General features: G+C 37.5%; 2 protein-coding genes across 2 annotated transcripts in view; one reads left to right on the forward strand and one right to left on the reverse strand.

Annotated features, from left to right (window-relative positions):
• The window catches only part of LOC121414552 (M-phase phosphoprotein 8-like), a 31,373-nt gene that overhangs the window by 2,855 nt on the left and 7,580 nt on the right, over positions 1 to 20,938 (forward strand). The window contains exons 2-8 of the mRNA XM_041607767.1: positions 12,964 to 13,101; positions 13,915 to 14,601; positions 15,169 to 15,345; positions 15,964 to 16,206; positions 16,493 to 17,876; positions 19,254 to 19,319; positions 19,790 to 20,019. Coding sequence (XP_041463701.1) covers positions 12,964 to 13,101; positions 13,915 to 14,601; positions 15,169 to 15,345; positions 15,964 to 16,206; positions 16,493 to 17,876; positions 19,254 to 19,319; positions 19,790 to 20,019 — 2,925 coding nt within the window. The remainder of the gene's footprint in view (positions 1 to 12,963; positions 13,102 to 13,914; positions 14,602 to 15,168; positions 15,346 to 15,963; positions 16,207 to 16,492; positions 17,877 to 19,253; positions 19,320 to 19,789; positions 20,020 to 20,938) is intronic.
• On the reverse strand, positions 7,806 to 11,914 carry LOC121414553. The gene is made up of 2 exons (XM_041607768.1): positions 11,862 to 11,914; positions 7,806 to 9,157 (listed from the first exon to the last, which is right to left on the reverse strand). The coding sequence occupies exon 2, from the start codon at positions 9,149 to 9,151 to the stop codon at positions 7,868 to 7,870; it is 1,284 nt and encodes a 427-aa protein (XP_041463702.1). The 5' UTR covers positions 9,152 to 9,157; positions 11,862 to 11,914; the 3' UTR covers positions 7,806 to 7,867.

The following is a 20,938-nucleotide window of genomic DNA, read 5'->3' on the forward strand; positions in this document are numbered from 1 at the left end:
TGTGGGAAATAAGGTTGGCAATTTTTGGTTTATTTATTTATGCTTGATCTTGGGGGTAAATGCTTGGGATTTTTTTTAAACTGTCAGTTTCTATCAATCGCAACTTTTCATCATATAACTTGGCTCTCAATGAAATTGAATTCTTTTAATTATTTTTTCTAAATTAAAGAAACAGATAAAAAAATGACATTTTCCTTAAAATCTTACTTTCCACCAATAGAGGGCCTACATAAAAGAAATATGCCCCAAATTCAAGTTCTGAGCGCTCTGGTGAATACACGATCCCAAATTACTAATGAAGAATAAATTGCAACCTTAATGAGTTTGTTTGGTATACAAAAGTGTTATTTTATTTAATTACTTTTGAAAATGGGTGTTGTATACCGCATATAGATCTATTCCTCACAGGCTGGGTGGTTGCAGTGAACAAGTGACAGGCAGCAGGATTGTGCCTGGCTCCACACCTTACACATGACCATAAAATTCTGTACTTTTAAGGACGTTCCACAGTTAAGGTGAAATCCATGTCATTTTTACCAAGCTTTGCACATAGATACTTTAAAACCTTAATATTCGAAATATGCAAAAATTAACATAGGTCCATGTGCTTGATTTTTTGCTATAGAGCTTCAAAGTTCACCAAAATTGACGTTCTTAAGAATTGCGCATTCAAAAGAATTTGGCATATTTAGACTGCCCAAGATTACTACAATGAGTTTAAACCTCAGTCAAAATACATGAAAAAGTCATCAAATTTCGCAAAAGAGTTAATACCCGGGTAATTGTATCGTTAGAATGGAAAATCTATTTATAGTGCTATTTGTTTGCAATTTTAAGTTTAACAGCACTGTCAGTTCTTAAAAATGGCGTAAAAGATAACAAAATCACAATCTAAAAAAAATGAAATTTCAGTAACAAACTACAAAAGTACAATAAATGCTGCACTTTATTCAAAATCCATGTCATTTCCACCAAAATTTGCAGAGTTGTAGAGGAAGGTATACCTAGAGGTACAAACATTAAAAAATAGGGGTTCATGTTCATGTTCAAGTAGACATTCTCGTAAACCAATACAAAATAAACAATTTGTGGGTCATGGGCTTCCTTAATTTACATTAGCTCTGCCATTCGGGTGCCATGTTCGGGTTGGATTTGGCAGGGTTCAGCATTGTCTTTTAAACTTTGTTTTTTGGGATTCGGCAAGACTAAATATTAAATGAATACAAATACACCTGTATGACATTTGCAGTTCCTTGGTTGAAAGTTAAAACAATTGTTATCAAAGGAAGATTAAAGCGTGTCAAGGTTACCTATATTATAAACATAATGGTTACATTCTTTGTAAAGAAATGTCGTTTATTCCATGAATCTGGGTTGGTATTTAGTGTGTATGTGTACAGGATATCATCCTGTCGTTCAACTTCCTCTGAAACTGTACTCAGCAGTCTACCTACATGAATGTATATGTACATGTAGGTTTATATTTTATGATGAGCATGTACTATTATGAAATTTATAGTAGTGTACATACTTTGTACATGTAGGTAATGAATTTGAATCTTGTCTCAAAGCAAGCATTAAAGTTAAAAGGGTGGTTGGATATGTAGTGTGCCTACAGTAGTCTGGAATCACTAAAATTAACCTTTCAGAAATTGGTGTGTATTGTTCACAGATAAGTATGCATGGCCGCGGGAATAAAGCCAAGTTGTGGTGGCTTTTACGTTTTCCTGTTCTTGTCCTATTTAAAGGGCATACCTGCATTTTGTAGGGTGTACAATGGACAACTTTGTCATAATCTTTATCTACAGTACTACATTTGTACATGTACATCTAAAAGAACTCATTAGCTCATTATGTACTTGTATGTATTCCATCTTTTTATATGTTCATAGATCTTTGAATTTTTTTAATTCGGTATGGTTAGGAATGATGGATGGGGTATGTTAATGAGAGACTGAGAGAGAGAAAGGGAGAGAGAGGAAGGATCCAGTGTTGGGTCATTTTGGTTGGAAAGGGTGTATTATTTGGGGTCTCATACAGTATTTGGTTTTCCTGAGAAATGGAAATGTAGACAAAAGTTAAAAAGTTATCTCAAAATCCTTTGTCATGATCATCAGGGAAAAATATTTTTGTACAAACTTTATTTCCCTGCTCTATTATAATTTGTTCCAATTTTATATACAAAGCTTCGATTTCTCAAATAAACTCTCTCTCATATTACTCCCATCTTGAATTCGCTGCACTGGCTCCCTATTTATTGCTTTTCATAGTATTCTTGGATCAGCACCACATACAGTCTTTCATTTATCAATTACTACAGACCAAGCAGGTCTTTGTGCTTATCCACTTCTGGCTACCTTGTTAAATAGTTTCAAAAACTTGGGGGAAAAGATCATTTGCTTTTGCATTCCCCACTTTGTGGAATAGCCTTCCTGAAGACATTAAAAAATGTACATGTACCTCTGTCGAAACTTTCAAAATCTTTAACTCTTAGCTCTTTATGCACCTTGAGCACTCTACAGAGTAGATTTGGTGCTTTACAGTCACATTATTATTGTACTAAAACCCAATGGGCCGAATTCACAAAGGTGGTTTTGAAAACCCATGGTTGAGTCCATGGTTTATGCAGATTTCCTGTATAAATTACGCTTAATTTAGCGCGTATCGGGCGCATGTATAAAACATTGTAGTGCGCGCATTTGTCACAGTGCGCCAAATTGACGCCTGTTACCATGGTTAGATACGCTATTTTATTCATGAGTCCACTATTTGAAGAGTGGACTCATTAATAAAATAGCGTGGAAAACCAAGGCAACAGGCATCAATTTGGCGAACTGTGACAAAAGCGCCCATCAGCATTGGAATTTTTTGTACACATGCCCGATATGCGCTAAAATAAGCGTAATTTATACAGGAAATCTGCATAAACCATGGACTAAACAGTGGGTTTTCAAAACCACCTTTGTGAATTCGGGCCATTATGGGGGGGGGGGCTATTTTTGAAAAATAAAATTACCCTTACATGTAATTGCTCAGCCCCTGTTTTGCTATACCGGTACCTCAGGAAAGATTTGCCCTTGCAACAACAAAAAACAAAAAAATGAAGATTTAAACAATAATAAAAAATGGAAAAAATAAAAACAGAACTTGTAGCAGTGTTTCCACTTTGAAGGAAATTACCAGAATTCCGGGAAATCCAGACGTTTTCCAGGTAATTTCCGGGAAATGAAAAAATTCCAGGAAATCCGAAAATTACAATGAAACAACAATTAAATATAGCAACTAGTAATATTCATGTTATATTTACATGATTTTAACCTCCATACGTAGCTCAAAATTTTTCGCTCGTGCTCGCATTTCGTAATGTTGTTCCTATTTTTAAAGAGGGCGGGGACAAAAAAATGCTAAATTCCCTGATTTTTGCCACCTAGAACAAATTTACGCACGTTGTATTATTGCCCGATTTTCGTTAAAAATCAAACTTGAAAATTCCAGGAAATATTTATGAATTTCAGGAAATTTGGAATCCAATTTTGGGAAATTTATTTTGGAGCTGTGGAAACACTGACTTGTAGTCCAAGCCTACAGAGGCCATTGTGTTGGCTGCCTAGAGTGCCATACTGTTGTGTACACTGTAAAAACTGTGGTGTTAAAACTGACACCAGTTGGTGTTTATAGAAGACCACACCCTGAGGTGTTAAAATTACACCCTAGAGATTGAGCATAGCACCAAAAGTATTAACCGAAGGTGTTGTAAAAACACCTATATGTGTGTTAAACTTATACTGTCAATTTAACACCGGTGTGAAATAACTGGTGTGGTCCTCTATGTACACCGTTTAATACCACAGTTTTTGGTGTGTAACGGTAACCATAATAACATTGATGTTAAGGGTTTATAAAGTTTTAATAAAAGTAAAAAAAAAATAGGGAAAATATGGTGAAGGTTTGATAAAAATCCATCAAAGAAAAAGAGAGAAAAATAACAGTTTTTAAAAAGTTTATGATGTCGTGCTCTGTTAAAAACAAGAAACGTAGTATTTCATATATAGCTCAAGAAGAGATCACCAGTTGTTTCCACCAGGAAAGTATCCTAATCCCTGTGCATTAGTAGTCATCAGTGAAATGGGAATACATACATATGTACTTCATCACTGCCAAGGCCTGTTATAAAATCTAAAAGTACTTTGAAAACATAAACTGTAACTTAAAGGGGAATCCAACCCAAATAGAAATTGTTTTTATAAGGAAAAGGAAAATCAGACAAGTTGATAGGTGAAAGTTTGAACAATATTGGACAAACATCAAGAAAGTTATGAATTTTTAAAAGTTGTAAATATTGGTAATCACTATACCCATGGAGACTTCAAATTGGCCGCATATGGGATGTACATGTAAGGCAAGGACTATCCTCCATGTACTCCAATACATATTTTGGCTAAAATGTCATTTTCCCAAAAATTTTAATTCAAATTATCATTTTTCTTTCATGAGGACATAAAACGATATACTACCTGGGTTGTATTTAGATTACTGCTCCAGGGGAATAGGTACTTAAGAGAAAACCACAAATCCCTGATAATAAAGTACATAGCCTATGAGAAAGTTGTCCTTGCCCCTTGTCATAATTTACTTACTGAGTTGCAATTTGAAATCTACATAGTATTAGTGATCTCAATTTTAAAGCAGCTATAACTTTCTTATTTCTTGTCCAATTTCTTTCAAACTTTCACCATGATTCTGTTTAATTTATTTTTCTCCTTCCCGACACAACATTTTATGGCCAAGGCTGGATTCCCCTTTAAGGTCAAGTTGAACAATCCAAAATGTACATTGGGCTTGATATTTTGACTTAAATTTATTAAATGAAAAAGCACAAGAGTTTACTATCGTATAGTCACTGCTATGGTAACAATGCGAATGAGGCAATTATGATCAAGAATTTCAGGGAAATTACCATTGGATGGCTGCAAAGGTTACCATAATAGTAACTTTTATGCAACAGGGCCCTGGTGTAGGAATTCTCTGAAGTAGAGGCCATTCTCATTACGCTTTCTAAAACTAGTTTACTGGAAACCGATTCAGGAAACCACTTTGGAAGATCGCATTGCTAGCGTTCTCACTTGATCACACGAAAGTGGTTTTCAAAATCACTTCACGTAAAGCGCTCTTGTTGGTATGGAGACGCTGTCAGTGGGGTGACACGTTTTGTGCGAAATTTGAAACCGCACCATAGGCATTCTACACCTGTCGTGTGGAGTAGCGCGCTCAAAATGTGCGAAGATCGCTTCCCGAAGAACGGTTGTGTCCTCACGCTAAAAGCGATCTTGAAAACTACACCGCGAGGTGGTTTTCCAAACTGGTTTGATAGATCGCTTCCAAGACCACTTTGACCGTTCTCACTACGCGTTAAACTAGTTTCCACTAAACTAGTTTCCAGTAAACTAGTTTTAGGAACGTAGTGGGAACAGCCTCATAGACAAAAAGCAAAAGTAAAATAAGAATTTAGACTTTACAAGTTGACATTTAATGAATACTGGAGACAACAACAAAACAAGTGTGTGTTTGAAACGTTAACAGCCCTTGGAAAATTGACAAGAGATCATCCACAACATAACATGTATGATTATCTTTTTAAAGGACTATTTAATTTTCAGCCTTGGGACCTAAATACCGAACGACATCATTGGGAAATATTCTATTAATTTTAGGAGGTGATATTTTTGTGTGTACATCACACCTGAGTACTCTACATTTGGTACCGGTAAAGTGACTATAGTTTATAACAAACATGTAGCTTTACTGTACATCAGATAAATATTGGACTTCCCATTATTGGAGGCCTAGAACTAATTATGAGGTATGTACGATTGTAGAACAAAATTATTCTGGTAGATTTCTGATGATTTTGAATAAAGTGGTCACCATGGCAAAGAACAAGATTTGGCTCGGGGGCACATGTATCCATGCAGATTTCCCTGGCACCCTTGTCTATATAGCTCTAAAACTTTAACAGAATAACAATTTGCAAGGCTTGATGAGAAAAATCTTCTTAATAACGAGAGGAATTAGTTTGAGTAACTCCCAAGTAGATTTAAATAAGAGTGAAATAGCTGGAAATTATAATTTACAAATTTTGTATTAACTACATACTATGTTTTTAGGCCAGTGTGAAAATGGCTACATATCAAACACAGGTACTAAAATGGGTTCAGAAATGGAAAATGAAATTCATGAGATTACAAATAAAATTCCCACAAAATGTACATTTCAGTTCTGTTTGTTACCCTCTAATAAGTGTAGGATCTGTGTCTTTGCTCTTTTAATGACAAAGTAGTATAATATATTAATAAACAACATGTACATGAGTAGTGACCTAGCGAAATACACATATTTTTAGTACCAAATTATTGGCCATAAATGGGAAGTATTATTAAAGGAATGCTCCGGGCTGAAAATATTTATATCTGAATAAATACATGTAGGGTAAAATTCACAGAAATGCTGAAAATTTGGTCAAAATCGGACAACAAATAACAACAAAGTTATTGAAGTTTTACAAATTGCATTTTCTGGCGAAACAGTTGTACACTGTAGGCATGTCTTCATGAATATTTATTATGTGGGCTGATGATGTCATATCCCGCTTGTTCTTTTGTATTTTATATTATGAAATTAGGTTTACTCAAAAAATGTCTTCCAAGAATTAAAACAACCGCATCGACATCTGATTACAAGAAGGCCTACATTAGTTATTTCTTTCAGCAACTTATTTCATCATAATGGCGAGTCAGTCTGGCTACCCATCATTTACACATTTATGAAACAATGAAACAATGAGTTCTAAGAAAAAGGAGAGTGGGGATATGACATCATTAGCCCACCTAATGAATATTTATGAAGACATGCATACATGTATTGTATAACTGTTTCACCAGAATACTGCAAATCTTTAATGTTCAATAACTTTGTTGTTTGTTTTTCGATTTTGATTAAAATTTTCAGCATTTTGCTCTGTGAATTTTACTCTATTTATAAATATCTTCCAGCCCGAAGTATACGTTACATAAAACTGAAAAAAAAAATCAAAGGAATAAATTTCACTTTGCAATTTATTACAAAAGTCTTGACATGGGAGGGTACGTTTAATATTTTTAATAGCACGATACAGTAACAAATATTTGACTTTCTCTATTAAAAATTAGAGGAGAATTGTGTGAGAATGGAAAATCTAAGATAAGATCAATGAAAGTAAGGGAATTACTGGAATGATGCTATAAAGAAAGTTATAAGAAAATAGAAAGCTATGATCATTTGAATGTTTATTTAGATCACTATTAAATGCAATGAAGATCTTCCCCTTGGCAATGTGACTCATGTGAAACATTTTCACATTTGAACACTGTCATTTGAACAGTTATATCCCAAACAACTTTGCAAAGTATTTGTCATATTAGTGTGAATAATTTTTTTTAATGTCTTCTCAGGAACAAAATGTGAAGTGTGTGAGCTACTGATAGATAAAAAAAAAGACTTTATAAAGTGAAATATGAAGGTGATTACACATCTTGATCACATTGCCAATAGGAGCTCCATAAGCACTAATGATCTCTACATTTAAATGCTCATTATCTATTATTTGTAAACATTTTTCGCTAATTTCACTACATGTATTACGTTTCTTTGATTATCCGTTTGGTGCAATGCAACTTTTTTTGGGGGGGGGTGGGGGAGGGGGGGTCCTTTAAACATTTTCAAGCCGTAGTGTTCTCTTTAATGCAGTGACAAAATACTACATGTAGTTGATATTGTATCGACACTTTTATGTTGCATGTACACATGTACATGACATTTGCATGTGATGACACTAATGCATGTTAGGGTTCACCATGTCAGCTATATCATCAGAATGAATAGCAAAGAATCCAGTCCTAAGAAGCTTTAGCTCCCTCCCAATATCGGACAGCATCTTATTTTGGGTGTCCAAAGCCTGTAAATAGCGATTCTCAAATTCACTCATACCATCTGGCAAGTTCTCTGCAACAAGTGGCACGTTACTTGAACGGCTCTTCTTCGAGGAATGGGGCTGGGTGTCGTAAGAGGTCTTCAGTGGACGCTTGTTTGACGTGCCAGGAGTAGTGCTTCGTACTTCTGCAGAAGGAATGGAGGATCCTGAAGATTGGGTTGTGTACACAGAAGGAGGGATTCCTCCGTTTTGGATGAGATGAAGAGGGATGAAGCTGGAACCAACACCTTGAGATGAAGTCTGGCCTTGTGGAATATGGAACTGCGGATGCTGCAGAGATGGGAGTGAAGAGATGGTGGACAGCAGACCTGGGTTTGTTGCTGACACGTATGCAGAATTGGAAACGGGAGAGGGAGTATGGACATTTCCAGCTGATTGAGGGTTCATGTGTGTCATTTGGGCAACTTGATCCCTGTCCTTCTGCATTGCTACAATGTCCTGAAGGCCCGCCGACTCGTGCTGCCTTAAGGCAGCAACAGAAGATGGTTCCGTTACTGGCATTGTCACCATAGATCGCCTTCCTTGTGACTTTGGAACCCTTGGCAGTGGAGGCGGTGGTGGGATTGGAGAGGGTGGATTGTCACTTCTAGCCGGAGATGTTATACTTGTGACCGATGTGATCTGAAAAGCAGCATTATCCTCCTCAAGTCCTGGCTCTTCCTTCAAGTCGGCATCAATTATTTCTACATATTGAGGGCTGTCATCGTCTTCATTCTTTCCATCAGGTATGGTTACCAAGCTGTCCTGTTCGTCCAAGGTGTACTCTGATAATTTATTCTGAAAGCTATTCGACGAATCCTCACTCGAGTAAATCCTATTGTATTCTTCAAACATCTTAAAGATGGTGTTTGATCCACGGAGGGTCATCGTGTCGCGATCGCAGTTGGGATTCACCTTCATCCATTCTCGGTAATCCCGCCCCAAGTTTTTGATGAAGTTCTCCACAATTCTAGGAGTGGCTCCGATCTTCTCTGCCAATATGATGTAAACATCTATCAGCTTGGTATAAGCCTTATACTTCTTATGCCTAGAGATGAGTTCATTGAGGACAAACTCCATCCTCTGTTGGGTCCAAGGGAATCGGGTGCCTTTGAAAGCATGGTCCAGGTCCTGCCTACGACTCATGGAGACCTGCAATGCAAACAAAAGTAGTAATATGAGCTTTGATTGAAAAGTTGCTTCAGAATTGTGAAGAGGATTATAGTTACCCTGGTAGTAGAAATACCTGGTTTTAAGCAGCCCTAAATGTAAGGACAAATTGTACAGTGTATTGGTCCTGCCATTTCGATCTGTGCAGGTGTGCATTGAAATGCCCGTCATTTCAAATTTCATTTTTGAAAACAACAAATATTGAAACTATAGTGTTGATTTTTTTTTTTACATTAGTAGCTTTGCAGCAGCAACAAACAACATCCTCTTTAGTAATAAAATGCATATAGATATTTTATCCATCGTTTTGTATTAAAGTGCAAACTTGTCAATTCCAACATAAAATTATTTTTGATAAATGGAGAAAAATCAAAGCATAATGCTGAAATTTCAAATTAAGTGATTAATTACACAAAACACAGGTAAGTAGATCCTGGTTGGTATGCAAATGAGAATTCAATGACATCATCTGCACTTTTTCCTGCTGTATTATATTTGATATTAGAATGTTTTTATTTTACATCATTATTTGTGAAATAAAATTTGATTGCTCCCAGAATGTGGACTTGTAATTTATATTATGGTATTTTAATTAAATGAAGAGCTTCCTTAGTGTCATCACTGTCCAGTCTGCAAAAAATTAAAATATGAAATTCATTTATAAAGGAAACCAAAACCCAAGAAAAGAGAAGCAATCTTATTGGAGAGAGTAAAAATTAAATGAACAATTTGGAATAAGTTTCATCAAAATTGGTTATGAAATAAGCAAGTTATTTACATTTTAAAAATCTCACACTGTCTATGGGATCCTCAAATTGGCAAACATGCTTCAGAATGGCTGATTTTGTGGGCAACTCTTCATTTGTTTTGTACACAAATTTTCAGATTTTCCCCATTATCCTTCAAATTACATCTTGGCTCCTCCTCATAACATACATGTATGCCATGGGAAAATATGATTTTCAAACGACATATGTCACCGTTAGGAGTAGATACATGTTGTGTGAAATTTGTAAATGAAAGTATCCTTTGTTCTATAGAATTGCAGTATCATTGAGACAGCATTACTTTGCTCCCCCTCAAAAAAATGATTGAAAATAGATGAAATGATTAACAAAACAGGAATAAAAATGAGTGAATTTTTGAATATTTGATGGAAAAGAAATATTACCACCACAATACATACCGGTACATACGTGTACAGAAAATTTGGCACTTTAGAGAATGAATTGCAGAACATGCTCAAGTTTAAATGCCAATAAAATATAGATTGTAGACTGGGATTTATACTCAGTTTTGTACTGGATCAAAAGATGATGATGATAATGATAATGATATAGGTATATTTACCCATGGTAGCCACTACCAGCTGGCCCTGCTATTATTATTACCCCGGCTTTAGCTGAGCTGCCTAGGCGCTCAATAATAATAATAATAACAATAATTGTAAATTTATATTGCGCAATTTCTATTTGGATATACTCAACTGCGCATTACAATACATAACAGATAAGCAGAAAAACAATTATTAACAGGATACGCAAAAATTTAGTTCACTAAATTAATCGAAGAAAAATAAGTAAAGATTAATTATTTCTACAAAATACATAATCAAAAACATGAAAAAGTGACTTCTTATTAAAAACTATCTTGAAAGAGGTGGGATTTCAGTTTGGTTTTAAATAAGTTGACAGAGGATGCATTTCTTATTGAGGAAGGGAGACTATTCCAGAGTTTGGGTGCAGCACTGATAAAGGCACGGTCACCTAGTGTGATCTTTGTTTTACATGTTGGGAGACTGAGGAGCATTGTGTCATGGGAACTACGAAGCCTGTAAGACTGGGTGGGTGATTTTAATTTAAGGAGTTCACTGAGATAGGTGGGGGCCATGTCATGTAGTATCTTATATGTTAGGAGCATTATTTTGAATTTGATTCGCTGACGTATTGGAAGCCAATGTAGATGGATGAGTAGGGGCCTTACATGGGAAAATTTGGGCGAATTACAAATGAGTCTGGCACATGCATTTTGAACACGCTGTAATTTGTTTATCTGAGAATCTGGTAAGCCAAAAAGTAGTCCATTACAATAATCCAACTTGCTTGTTACAAATGCATGGACCAGTGTATCAATACATGTGCTGCTTAAATATTTTCAAAAAGCATTCAAGCATTCAAGGAAACATATAACATATGAAATATTGAACACTCAATATTGAATAAAATGTGTCAACTTTCAGACATAAATTGGACCGTTTCTTGTTTCTTGAATGAACATTACTGAATGAAATCAAATGGGAATACAAATCCAAGGCCAAATTATGTTTTAAGTATTTCTTATTAAAAACGGATGAAGTTTCATAGAGATTAACAAGCAATGAAATGAAACTCTTTGAAACAGGCTGTAATAATTAAAGAAATATGATAAATGACAATAAACCCTTCCTTGCTTTTAGTTTTACATACAGTATTTTAGGAGAATACAATTGCAGTTTACATACAGTGAGTGTACTTGGAGAAAAAAAAATACTCTATGACTTGAATGTGCTACACTCAAGTTGGTTACTGACTTCAAACATGTACAAATGTACATGTATTCAATGATGCATACTGGGATGCTTATTACAGACATTCACCAGTTCAGTAGCAAAAGCTTTTGCTTTAATATTAATATGATGGATAATTACCTGTGTACCTGGAAGAAGTGACCAAAGAAGTAGATAATATGGACTTAAGGTTGGAAAACTTCCCACAGTATTTCTCTTGATGTATTAGTCAAAACTATATTACTGAACTGCTCTCAGTCAATGGCTGCTATCAAAATGTATTGAATGCACAAAGCTTTATGAAGGGATGTGTGTGTGTGTTTAAGTGTGCATACATATAATGTAAGTACAATAGAACAGCTCAGCTCAGTTCATTACTTGTGTGCAGGGAGTTGAATGGGAATGTGTGTGTACAATGCCATCAGCTCCCTGCATAATGTGCTCACACTCGGTGTGAAAAAGGGCTCACACACATGCATGAAGGCAATTCAGTCATGCAGTGGACTGTACGGATATACACTGAGCGGTGTGTGTGTGTAGAATAGAATGGCTCTCGCTCATGCATTGTGAACACTGTGCGCTGTCCCTATTCAATTGTGATTGAAGAGAGCTCTTTTCATTGGGTGCTATTTTTGTGCTATGTTTGACACTATTGTGAGGGGATGGGGGAGGGGGGGGTTTGGGGTGGTGTGGGGCTAGAGGCTACACAAATTATTGTCTGTGTTCTTGTGGCTAGGGCAGTTTCTCAGTAAATATGCCTTTTTTTTAGTCTTACAGTTGATGCTCCAACTTTTCTGTCTGTTCTAATGGTTTCATTCTGTAATCTATATTGCTATATCCTCCTGAACTATATAGGCCAGTACATTTTACCCCTTTTATTAAAAAAAAACTTTGAATCTTGTGTCAAATGTGTATTGTTAAAAGCAACAAATGGATAAAATTAAATGTATGACAATGTGCAGTATTCAAATGAAAGTTTATGCAGTGAGCAACCTGTTAACCTTGTCTTTCTCTCCCTCTCCCATCCCCCCTCTCTCCTTGTCTCTCCCCCTCTCTCCCTGTCTCTCCCCCTCTCTCCCTGTCTCTCCCCCTCTCTCCCTGTCTCTCTCCCTGTCTCTCTCCCCTCTTGTCTCTCACCCTCCGCTTTCTCCTCCTCTCTCTCCCCCCCTCCGCTTTCTCCCTCCTCTCCCCCCCCTCTGTCCCCTCTCTGCCTCCCTCTCTCTCTACCTGACCCCCCATGTAGGATAAGACATTGTACAAGGTGAGATGGAAAGGCTATGGAGTAGATGATGACACCTGGGAGCCCAAAGACAATCTCCTCACATGTGAAGACCTGATAGACGAGTATGTCGCCAAGGAAGAGAAGAAAAAGGCAGCCAAGGTATGTCAATATGTATATCAATTTGTTCTTAGAACCCTTTCCATTATGATGATGATGATGATGACGATGACGGCGACAATGATAATGAGGACGATAACAACAACAATGGTGATGATGATGGCGCTGAAGATGACGAAGATGACGATGATGATGGTGATAATGATTAATAGTAGCAATTCAAATAATTAAAGCTGATAGTGATAGACATTTTTTCTTATCTTTGAAGATCATACAGATGAGTATGTCGCCAAGGAAGAGAAGAAAAAAGGGCAGCCAAGATAATTCAAACAAATTTGTTATTGGATGGGGTGCAGAACACAAATTTATTTCAACTCTTTCATGTTCATGATCATTATGAAGATGATGATTACAACGATTATTAATATGATGAGGATGATAAAGATTATGATAGTTATTATGATGATGATGTGATGATGTACATGTAGATGATGATGATGAACAATGATTGGTGATGATTGATGATGATGATGAAGATTATGATGTGCATGTTGACAAAATGATGGCGATGATTGTGATAATCATAATTGTGCTTACAATAGTAGCAATTTAAATTTCCTCACATTTGAAGATCTTCTAAACGAGTATGTCGCCAAGGAAGAGAAGAAAAATGCAACTAATTTGTTTTAGATGGATTGCAGGACACAAAATTATTGTCAATCCTTTGTTTTCAAGTGGATGATGATGTTGACAATGAAGATGATGATGATAATAAATATGTCCGGTAAGATGTATGCTGTCTGTCTTCAAAATTTATTCTCTGAATTAAGTGATTGATTTTTCTGTAACTTTCAGAAAATTAAGGGCCAGCCCCAAGAGAAAGAAGTCAAAGCCAGTTCAGGTAGTAAGGAACGGCAAGCTCCAAAACGGGGCGCTGGGCAGCCTAAGAACAAGAAAAAACGGAAACGGTCTCGGTACGAGGAGGAGGTTCCGGCTGCCGAGGAGCGAAGAGACAGAAAGAAAAGCCACAGTACAGATGAGGAAGAGGATGCCGACGACGATGATGACAATGATGATGATGATGAAAAAGGGGGTGGGGATGAGAGTGATGGGGAAGAGGGGACGACGATGGATGGGGAGGGGGGCGTGAAAGGGGGAGGGCGACAGCAGAGACGGAAAAGGGGGGCGAAGAGGATGAAGCAGGAGCCAAAGGAAAGCACTGACTCAGAAACTCCAGGAATGTCCACAGGAAGTACAAAGGACAGTCAAAGCAAGGGAGGGCAAGAAACAAACGAGGGTGACAGTGTCGAGGATGGGGAGGGGGCAAAGGAAGTGGAGAGTGGAAAGGAGGGGGAGGGGGAAGAGGGTAAAGGGGAGGAACAGAAGTCAGAGGAGAAGAAGGTCGGGGAGAAGAAGAAGGCAGCAGGACAGGTGATGCAGCAGGAGGTAGTGGACGAGGAAGCCTTGCTGAAGGATCCGTTCTGGGACCAGCTGGAAAAAGGACTCATCGAAGTTTCTTTTGAAACCGACATGTATTCAAAGGTCAGTGTACCATGAAGTCGTTTGAATGATGTTTGATACAGTGACAAAAATGTATGACTAGCTATTCAATCTAATGTCATAGTGTTAAATGATGTCTAAATGTTTTGTCTAAATGGTTAGTTGTCTTGCACAACAAATGTAAAAAATGTCTATCTTTTCCACTCTGATTAGGTGTAACTTGATGACATTTAGGTTATTCAACAATACATTGTACATGTATACAATATTTTTTTTCTGCCATAGTGTAAAAAACACTGTGTAGTCCCACCAATATAGTTCTTTGTATGGTTTATAAACAAATGTAAAGAAGACATCAAGGGTGAAAGTTTGTTTGGTGTGTACATGTAGGAGACCCCTTACAGCTTTTAACCCCCACACCCCCCCAAAAAATGTAATAATAGATAAAGCAAAAATAAACTGGTGTGAACTGTCCTACATGTATAATTAATGGAATTGCCTATTTCATGGTGTGCTTTTATTTTCTAATTTGAGGGTTTTTTTAACATTGGACCAGGGACTCTGCATTTGCAAAAAAAATAAGTGCAGAGCATGCTTTGATCTATACAGGTGAAAAACAGGAGAGCTGTGTTAGATGCCAAACGGGAGGAGAAAGAGAGCAAGGATAAAGAAGATAAAAAGAGCAAGAAGAAGAAGAAAAAGAAAGAGCACAAGAAGGAGAAGAAAGCAAAGAAGGAGAAGAAGAAAGATAAACACAAGAAGACTAAAAAGATGGTGGATCTAGAAGTGAGTGATCTTAGAATGTTCTTATCTTCTCTTTTATAAAGAAACTACAACGCGATGGTTTCACATGCTTTTGGACATCTGTATTTTATGTGAAATTTCATTGTTATGGACAAAAAGGAATTGTATATTTTCTGACTTTTTCTAGGAATTGTTTTGTCTGCATGTATTGTAAATTTCCATTGTTAGAGCTGACAGACTGTAAAAAAGGGAAATGAAATGTATCTGTTCTGTATCTGAAGGCTGAGTATTCCAAGTATATTTCTTCATCCCCTACTCCTAACCACCTTATTTGTAATTGTCAAAGCAACATTCTCTATACCCTCTTTTAATAGAGGGTTTTACAGTATGTATGTTGGTCGCATTTACACAATGTTAATCAACTGATGGTTTTTCAGTCATGGATATCTAGGAAAGTGTCAAATTTGATTTTTTGTTTTATCCTGGATGTCTTTTTTTTAAATCCACATGAACAATATTTAAATACAAAACTCATCAAAGTTCAGGATTTTTCGTAAATAATACCTGAATGTTAGCCATATGTCTTTAAAACTCTACCCACCCTGTTTCCAAAATTACCATGTTCACCTAACACTAATCGTATCCTTAATTCCTGAACAGATGCTTGGTTCATTAGAGAGTGCCACAAAGCGCACATTGATGATGAGTCCCTCCGCCTTGGACACCTCGGCCAATTCGGCCAACATGTACCGGTCAACAGTGCCCTCAGAACAGATCCTGACCATAGCCCAGCTGGAAGAGAAGTCCAAGGAAGCAGCATCGGTCTCGGGTGGCACGACCCCTTGCAAGCTGGAATCCTTAGACTCAAGCTCCTCCTCGAGTTCAAGTACAATCTCTCAAGAGGTCTGTTTCTTTATGTGATTCATCTTACGTAATACATCAGTTCTGTTCAGCCCGATAATAGGGAGCGTTAGATCTCTTATAGAATAGAATCTCCCGATTTATTATAAGCAATATTTGTCATATTCATTTCATAAGTATATTTTGCTACTAATTATGATTTTATAATAGCCATTCATCCTTATTTCTTTAGAAAGGTATATAGACAGGCTATGTAGTGACATTGATTGATAGCAAAGTACCTAGGAACATTATTCTTGTTTTACTAAGATGCTGTTGTTTTTTGCAGATCACACCAGAATCACCATCATCAGAAAAACCGATGGATCCACATTCTGCTTTCTTTGGAGACCTTTGTAAGATGGAGCCAAAAACAGAAGCCTTAGATATCAAGGATGAGACCAGTCAGCTCCAGGACTTTGCCAACATCCTGCCAACTCCAGAAGTTGATGAAGCTGATAGGCAGATCTGTGATGCTGTCTTGACTCCCTTGAGTCCATGCGATGTTGACAGGGGGTTGGAAGACTTGCCGAGCGAAGATCCTAGTTTGCAGGAGACCTCTATCTTGAATAGATTAGGAGAAAGTGACTCCAATAGTACAGTGCAGGCATGTCCTAAGACAAATCTCCTGGAAGATGATAAGCCATTGAGCAATCTACCCACACCACCTGAGGTGGACAATCGATCAATGTTTAGTGTGTTACAAAGTGGTAGTGGAAGTGCAGATACTGTTGCAAAACACCAGGAACCATCAAGTACAGCAGGACAATCTGCTCAAAGCAATGTATATAATGTGTATCATAGTGAACATAGTAAAGTTGATTATAGAGTGCAAGATGTGAACTTGTTTGGAAACTTAAGACCAGCCACGGGAAATGTGCAAATGGATGTGAACAGTGCAAAGAAAGGAGAATCGGGAGACGCAACAGGGCATGGGATGCAACAAATAGCATCGGAACCTTCGCCATCAAACCAGTTTCAGCCTCCCACGCCCCCTGCGTCGCTCTTCTCCTCTTTTTCTGCTGCTGTTCCGAAACCCTCCCCTCTCATGCCTCTGAGTGAGGGAACCCCAAATAGAACTCCAGATCTGAAATCACCCCTGAACTCCCCACTAACACCACATACCCCTAGCACAAGTTTTACACCCCAGGCAACGCCGCAAGGTACCCCTAGTCCAAAATCATACCTGGCAAGCCAGAAGAGCCCTCCATTCCCCAATGCCAGTCCAAGTGGTGGTGGTCGGAATGCCTTTGAAAAGATTCAGACATTTCAGCTCTCCTCCGCTCATGGAAGAAACAGTGCCAAAGTACAAAGTCTCAAGGACAAACTGAGCAAATACGTTTCACCGACATCCAGGAAAGAGGATAGTTTGTCCAGTGAGAAAAGCGATATCAGCCATGATCAGCAGCAGCAACAGCTTAACCAGTTACAATCAGGACAGTTGTCAGAGCTGCGTGTTGACACAGGCCTCGCCAACACATACAGGTCATCGGATGTTGCTGGTCAGCCTCAACCTCTGTCTCAGATTGAGAGACAGATCCAGAGAATAGATACACAGGAAACGGATCGGACTGCAGACAAAGGACCGCCTTTGAGTCATCCCGCACCTGGCACGTTACCTCTGAACCAAGAGAGTGGCATACCAGAACCTCAGAGACAGGATTCCCTTGAAGGTAAACAAATTTAAAAACTGTGAAATCTGTACATAAAGACCACCCCAGGGAGACAAGAAAAGCGGTCTTCATGAACAGTTGGTCTTTATTACAGTTCCGTTTTATACATGTTCTAGTGGTGAAAACTATTTAAGGGGGATGAATTTATAGTCTATATAAACTGGTGGACCTTCTATACAGGTGGTCACTAAAGCGGGTCTGACTATAGTAATGTTACAATTTAGATATGTAATAACAAGAGTATCAAATATTTCTCTGAAAAAGTCCTGTTTTATCCTGTGGAAAAGATGGCTATTCTAAAACCTGTATGTCAGGGCAGGAAACCCTAGAGGCATCTGTTCCTCACATAAGCCTGTTCACGATTGTAAACTGCGCACGAGCAGAAAAAGGTCATTTGAGATAAACCATGAAGGTGGCTTTCAAATTCACTGACATAGGCATTTGTGATTTGATGATTATTCATGTATTCCTTTCAAAATATTCATTTTATCACATCCAAGCTGAAGAGTAATAATTAGAGCCTTCATAATCACTGGTATTTGACAGTAGCCTAAACAATAGTCAAATGTGCCAGACAATAAAACAGATTTCCAAACTTTATCCCTGATGTACTATTCTAGTCACCTGGTCTATACAATGCCTTTCGTTCTTAGAATTTGAATACTCTACCGGTTAAGCTTACGCAACATCTACATTTGAAAATGATAGTGCTCATCCTAATGAAAAATCACAAAGGTCATTTGAGAAAAGTTGATCATGAGCTAACTGTGAAAGTGCTCATCCTCATGAAAAATCACAAAGGTCATTTGAGAAAAGTTGATCATGAGCTTACCGTGAACTGGCTTATTGGGCGATCGGTGAATTTCATTTTCAAAAGTTTCATTTCATTAAATTCTGGTTTTAAGTTGTGGTTTATGTATGGATAGCAGGATAGACAAGTATGACATAAATCTTGTAACAGTACGAGTTCAGTTTTATCAGCTCATTAGCCAGTCAAATTGGAATTGCTATTGTCATAACCTATTCTAATTTGATGAAGAGTCTCCGTATTGTCAATTCTGCACAAAAATGAAAAAAAAAATGTGTAATCCAAACAATAAAATAAGGAGTGACATCATCGACTCTCCTGTTTGCATATCACTGTGTTGTGCATGTAGCTGTTTTGTGAATAAGCACAATTTTTGAAATGTCATAACTTTCTTGTTTTACATCCCATTTTTATGAAATTATAATTGTTATGCCTGTTTGATTTTCTATACTTAATATTCAAATCAAATTCTTGCAGGGATAGACTTGCCTTTTAAATTGGACTTCATTTTAACATGTTCTTTGCTCGTATTTCACACTTAATACAAATACGTTCCATATCATTACCAGGACTGCTTGGAAATGGCATTCCTTCATCTAATACAGCACAGGGGATGGGATCTCTTGCAACCTATGGTAAGAACTAAATGTTATTATTATGATGATGGTGATCCTCATAATCATCAGCATCATCATCATCATCACTATCATCATTTTCATCATCAGCATCATCATCATCATCACTATCATCATTTTCATCATCAGCATCATCAGCATCATCAGCATCATCATCATCATCATCATCATCACCAAATGGGCATGGCATCTCACTGGTGGAGCGCCCTTTCTTGCTAGGCACTTGGCTTTTAGATTGGAGAAAGATATTAACAACATATGTTCATATGAAGGGCCCACTAGTTGATTGCTAACTGAAGTGGCTACCTGGGAGTGAATAAAATGTTATTTTTATCTATCATCATTATCATCACCATCATCATCATCATCATCATCAATCATCATCAATAATAATATAAAGAAAACAAGGTTTGTCACCCAAGCATCTCTATGATTTTTACATCTCCCTATAATCTAATCTGCCCTTCCAGACGGTCTACGGCAAGCCATCAAGGGGGGCAACACCCAGGGCGTGGTCCACATGCTCCAGCAGACCGGTCCCCGAGCCCTGGAGGAGGTGGATAACATGGGAACCACGCCCCTGATGCTGGCCTGCTCCCTGAACCAGGACGGTATCGTCAAGGCTCTCATCCTCAACGGGGCCATCGTCAACAAGACGCACAAGAACGGCATGACGCCGCTCATGATGGCTGCAGAAAAGGTACAGATACAGGCATTTTTCTATCTTGCATGTGGCAATCTACTTGTCAAGTTGCTAACTTTAAATTTAGTAATCTTTTTCAAACATTCACATTTTCTCATTCCTATTCTGCTTTCTTTCAAATCTAGCAATTCTGCTTCCACATAGTTATATTATTGAGGCTTGATTCCACTAAAAAGGTTAAGTTACTTTTTAATACAGAGAATGCAACAGTGTGCTATAGTCTTGTAATATATACCCAATAAAATGATAACAAAATTATCCACTTGACTCTTTCTATCATACCATAAAGTATTAACTCTTCATGCGTTCACCTGTAAACCCCCTGTGTGTTGCATTATTTTAGGGTCTCATTCACATTCCTGCCATGAGTCACAGACTCCTAACAATAAACCTGGCCATGGTATTGTTTGTGAGGAGGGTTTTATTGATTTTATCCTCTCCTTTTTCAATGAACTTCCTGGCTGTAATCAGGATGTATTGATTTTTGTCTCACCTGCGAAGCAAAGTGAGACTATAGGCGCCGCTTTTCCGACGGCGACGGCGGCGGCGTCAACATCAAATCTTAACCTGAGGTTAAGTTTTTGAAATGACGTCATAACTTAAAAAGTATATGGACCTAGTTAATAAAACTTGGCCATAAGGTTAATCAAGTATTACTGAACATCCTATTAGAGTTTCATGTCACATGACCAAGGTCAAAGGTCATTTAGGGTCAATGAACTTAGACCATGTTGGAGGAATCAACATCGAAATCTTAACCTGAGGTTAAGTTTTTGAAATGTCATCATAACTTAGAAAATATATGAACCTAGTTCATGCAACTTGGACATAAGGTTAATCAAGTATCACTGAACATCCTGCATGAGTTTCACGTCACATGACCAAGGTCAAAGGTCATTTAGGGTCAATGAACTTT

Source organism: Lytechinus variegatus, chromosome 4 (genome assembly GCF_018143015.1).
Source record: "Lytechinus variegatus isolate NC3 chromosome 4, Lvar_3.0, whole genome shotgun sequence".
Classification (NCBI taxonomy): domain Eukaryota; kingdom Metazoa; phylum Echinodermata; class Echinoidea; order Temnopleuroida; family Toxopneustidae; genus Lytechinus; species Lytechinus variegatus.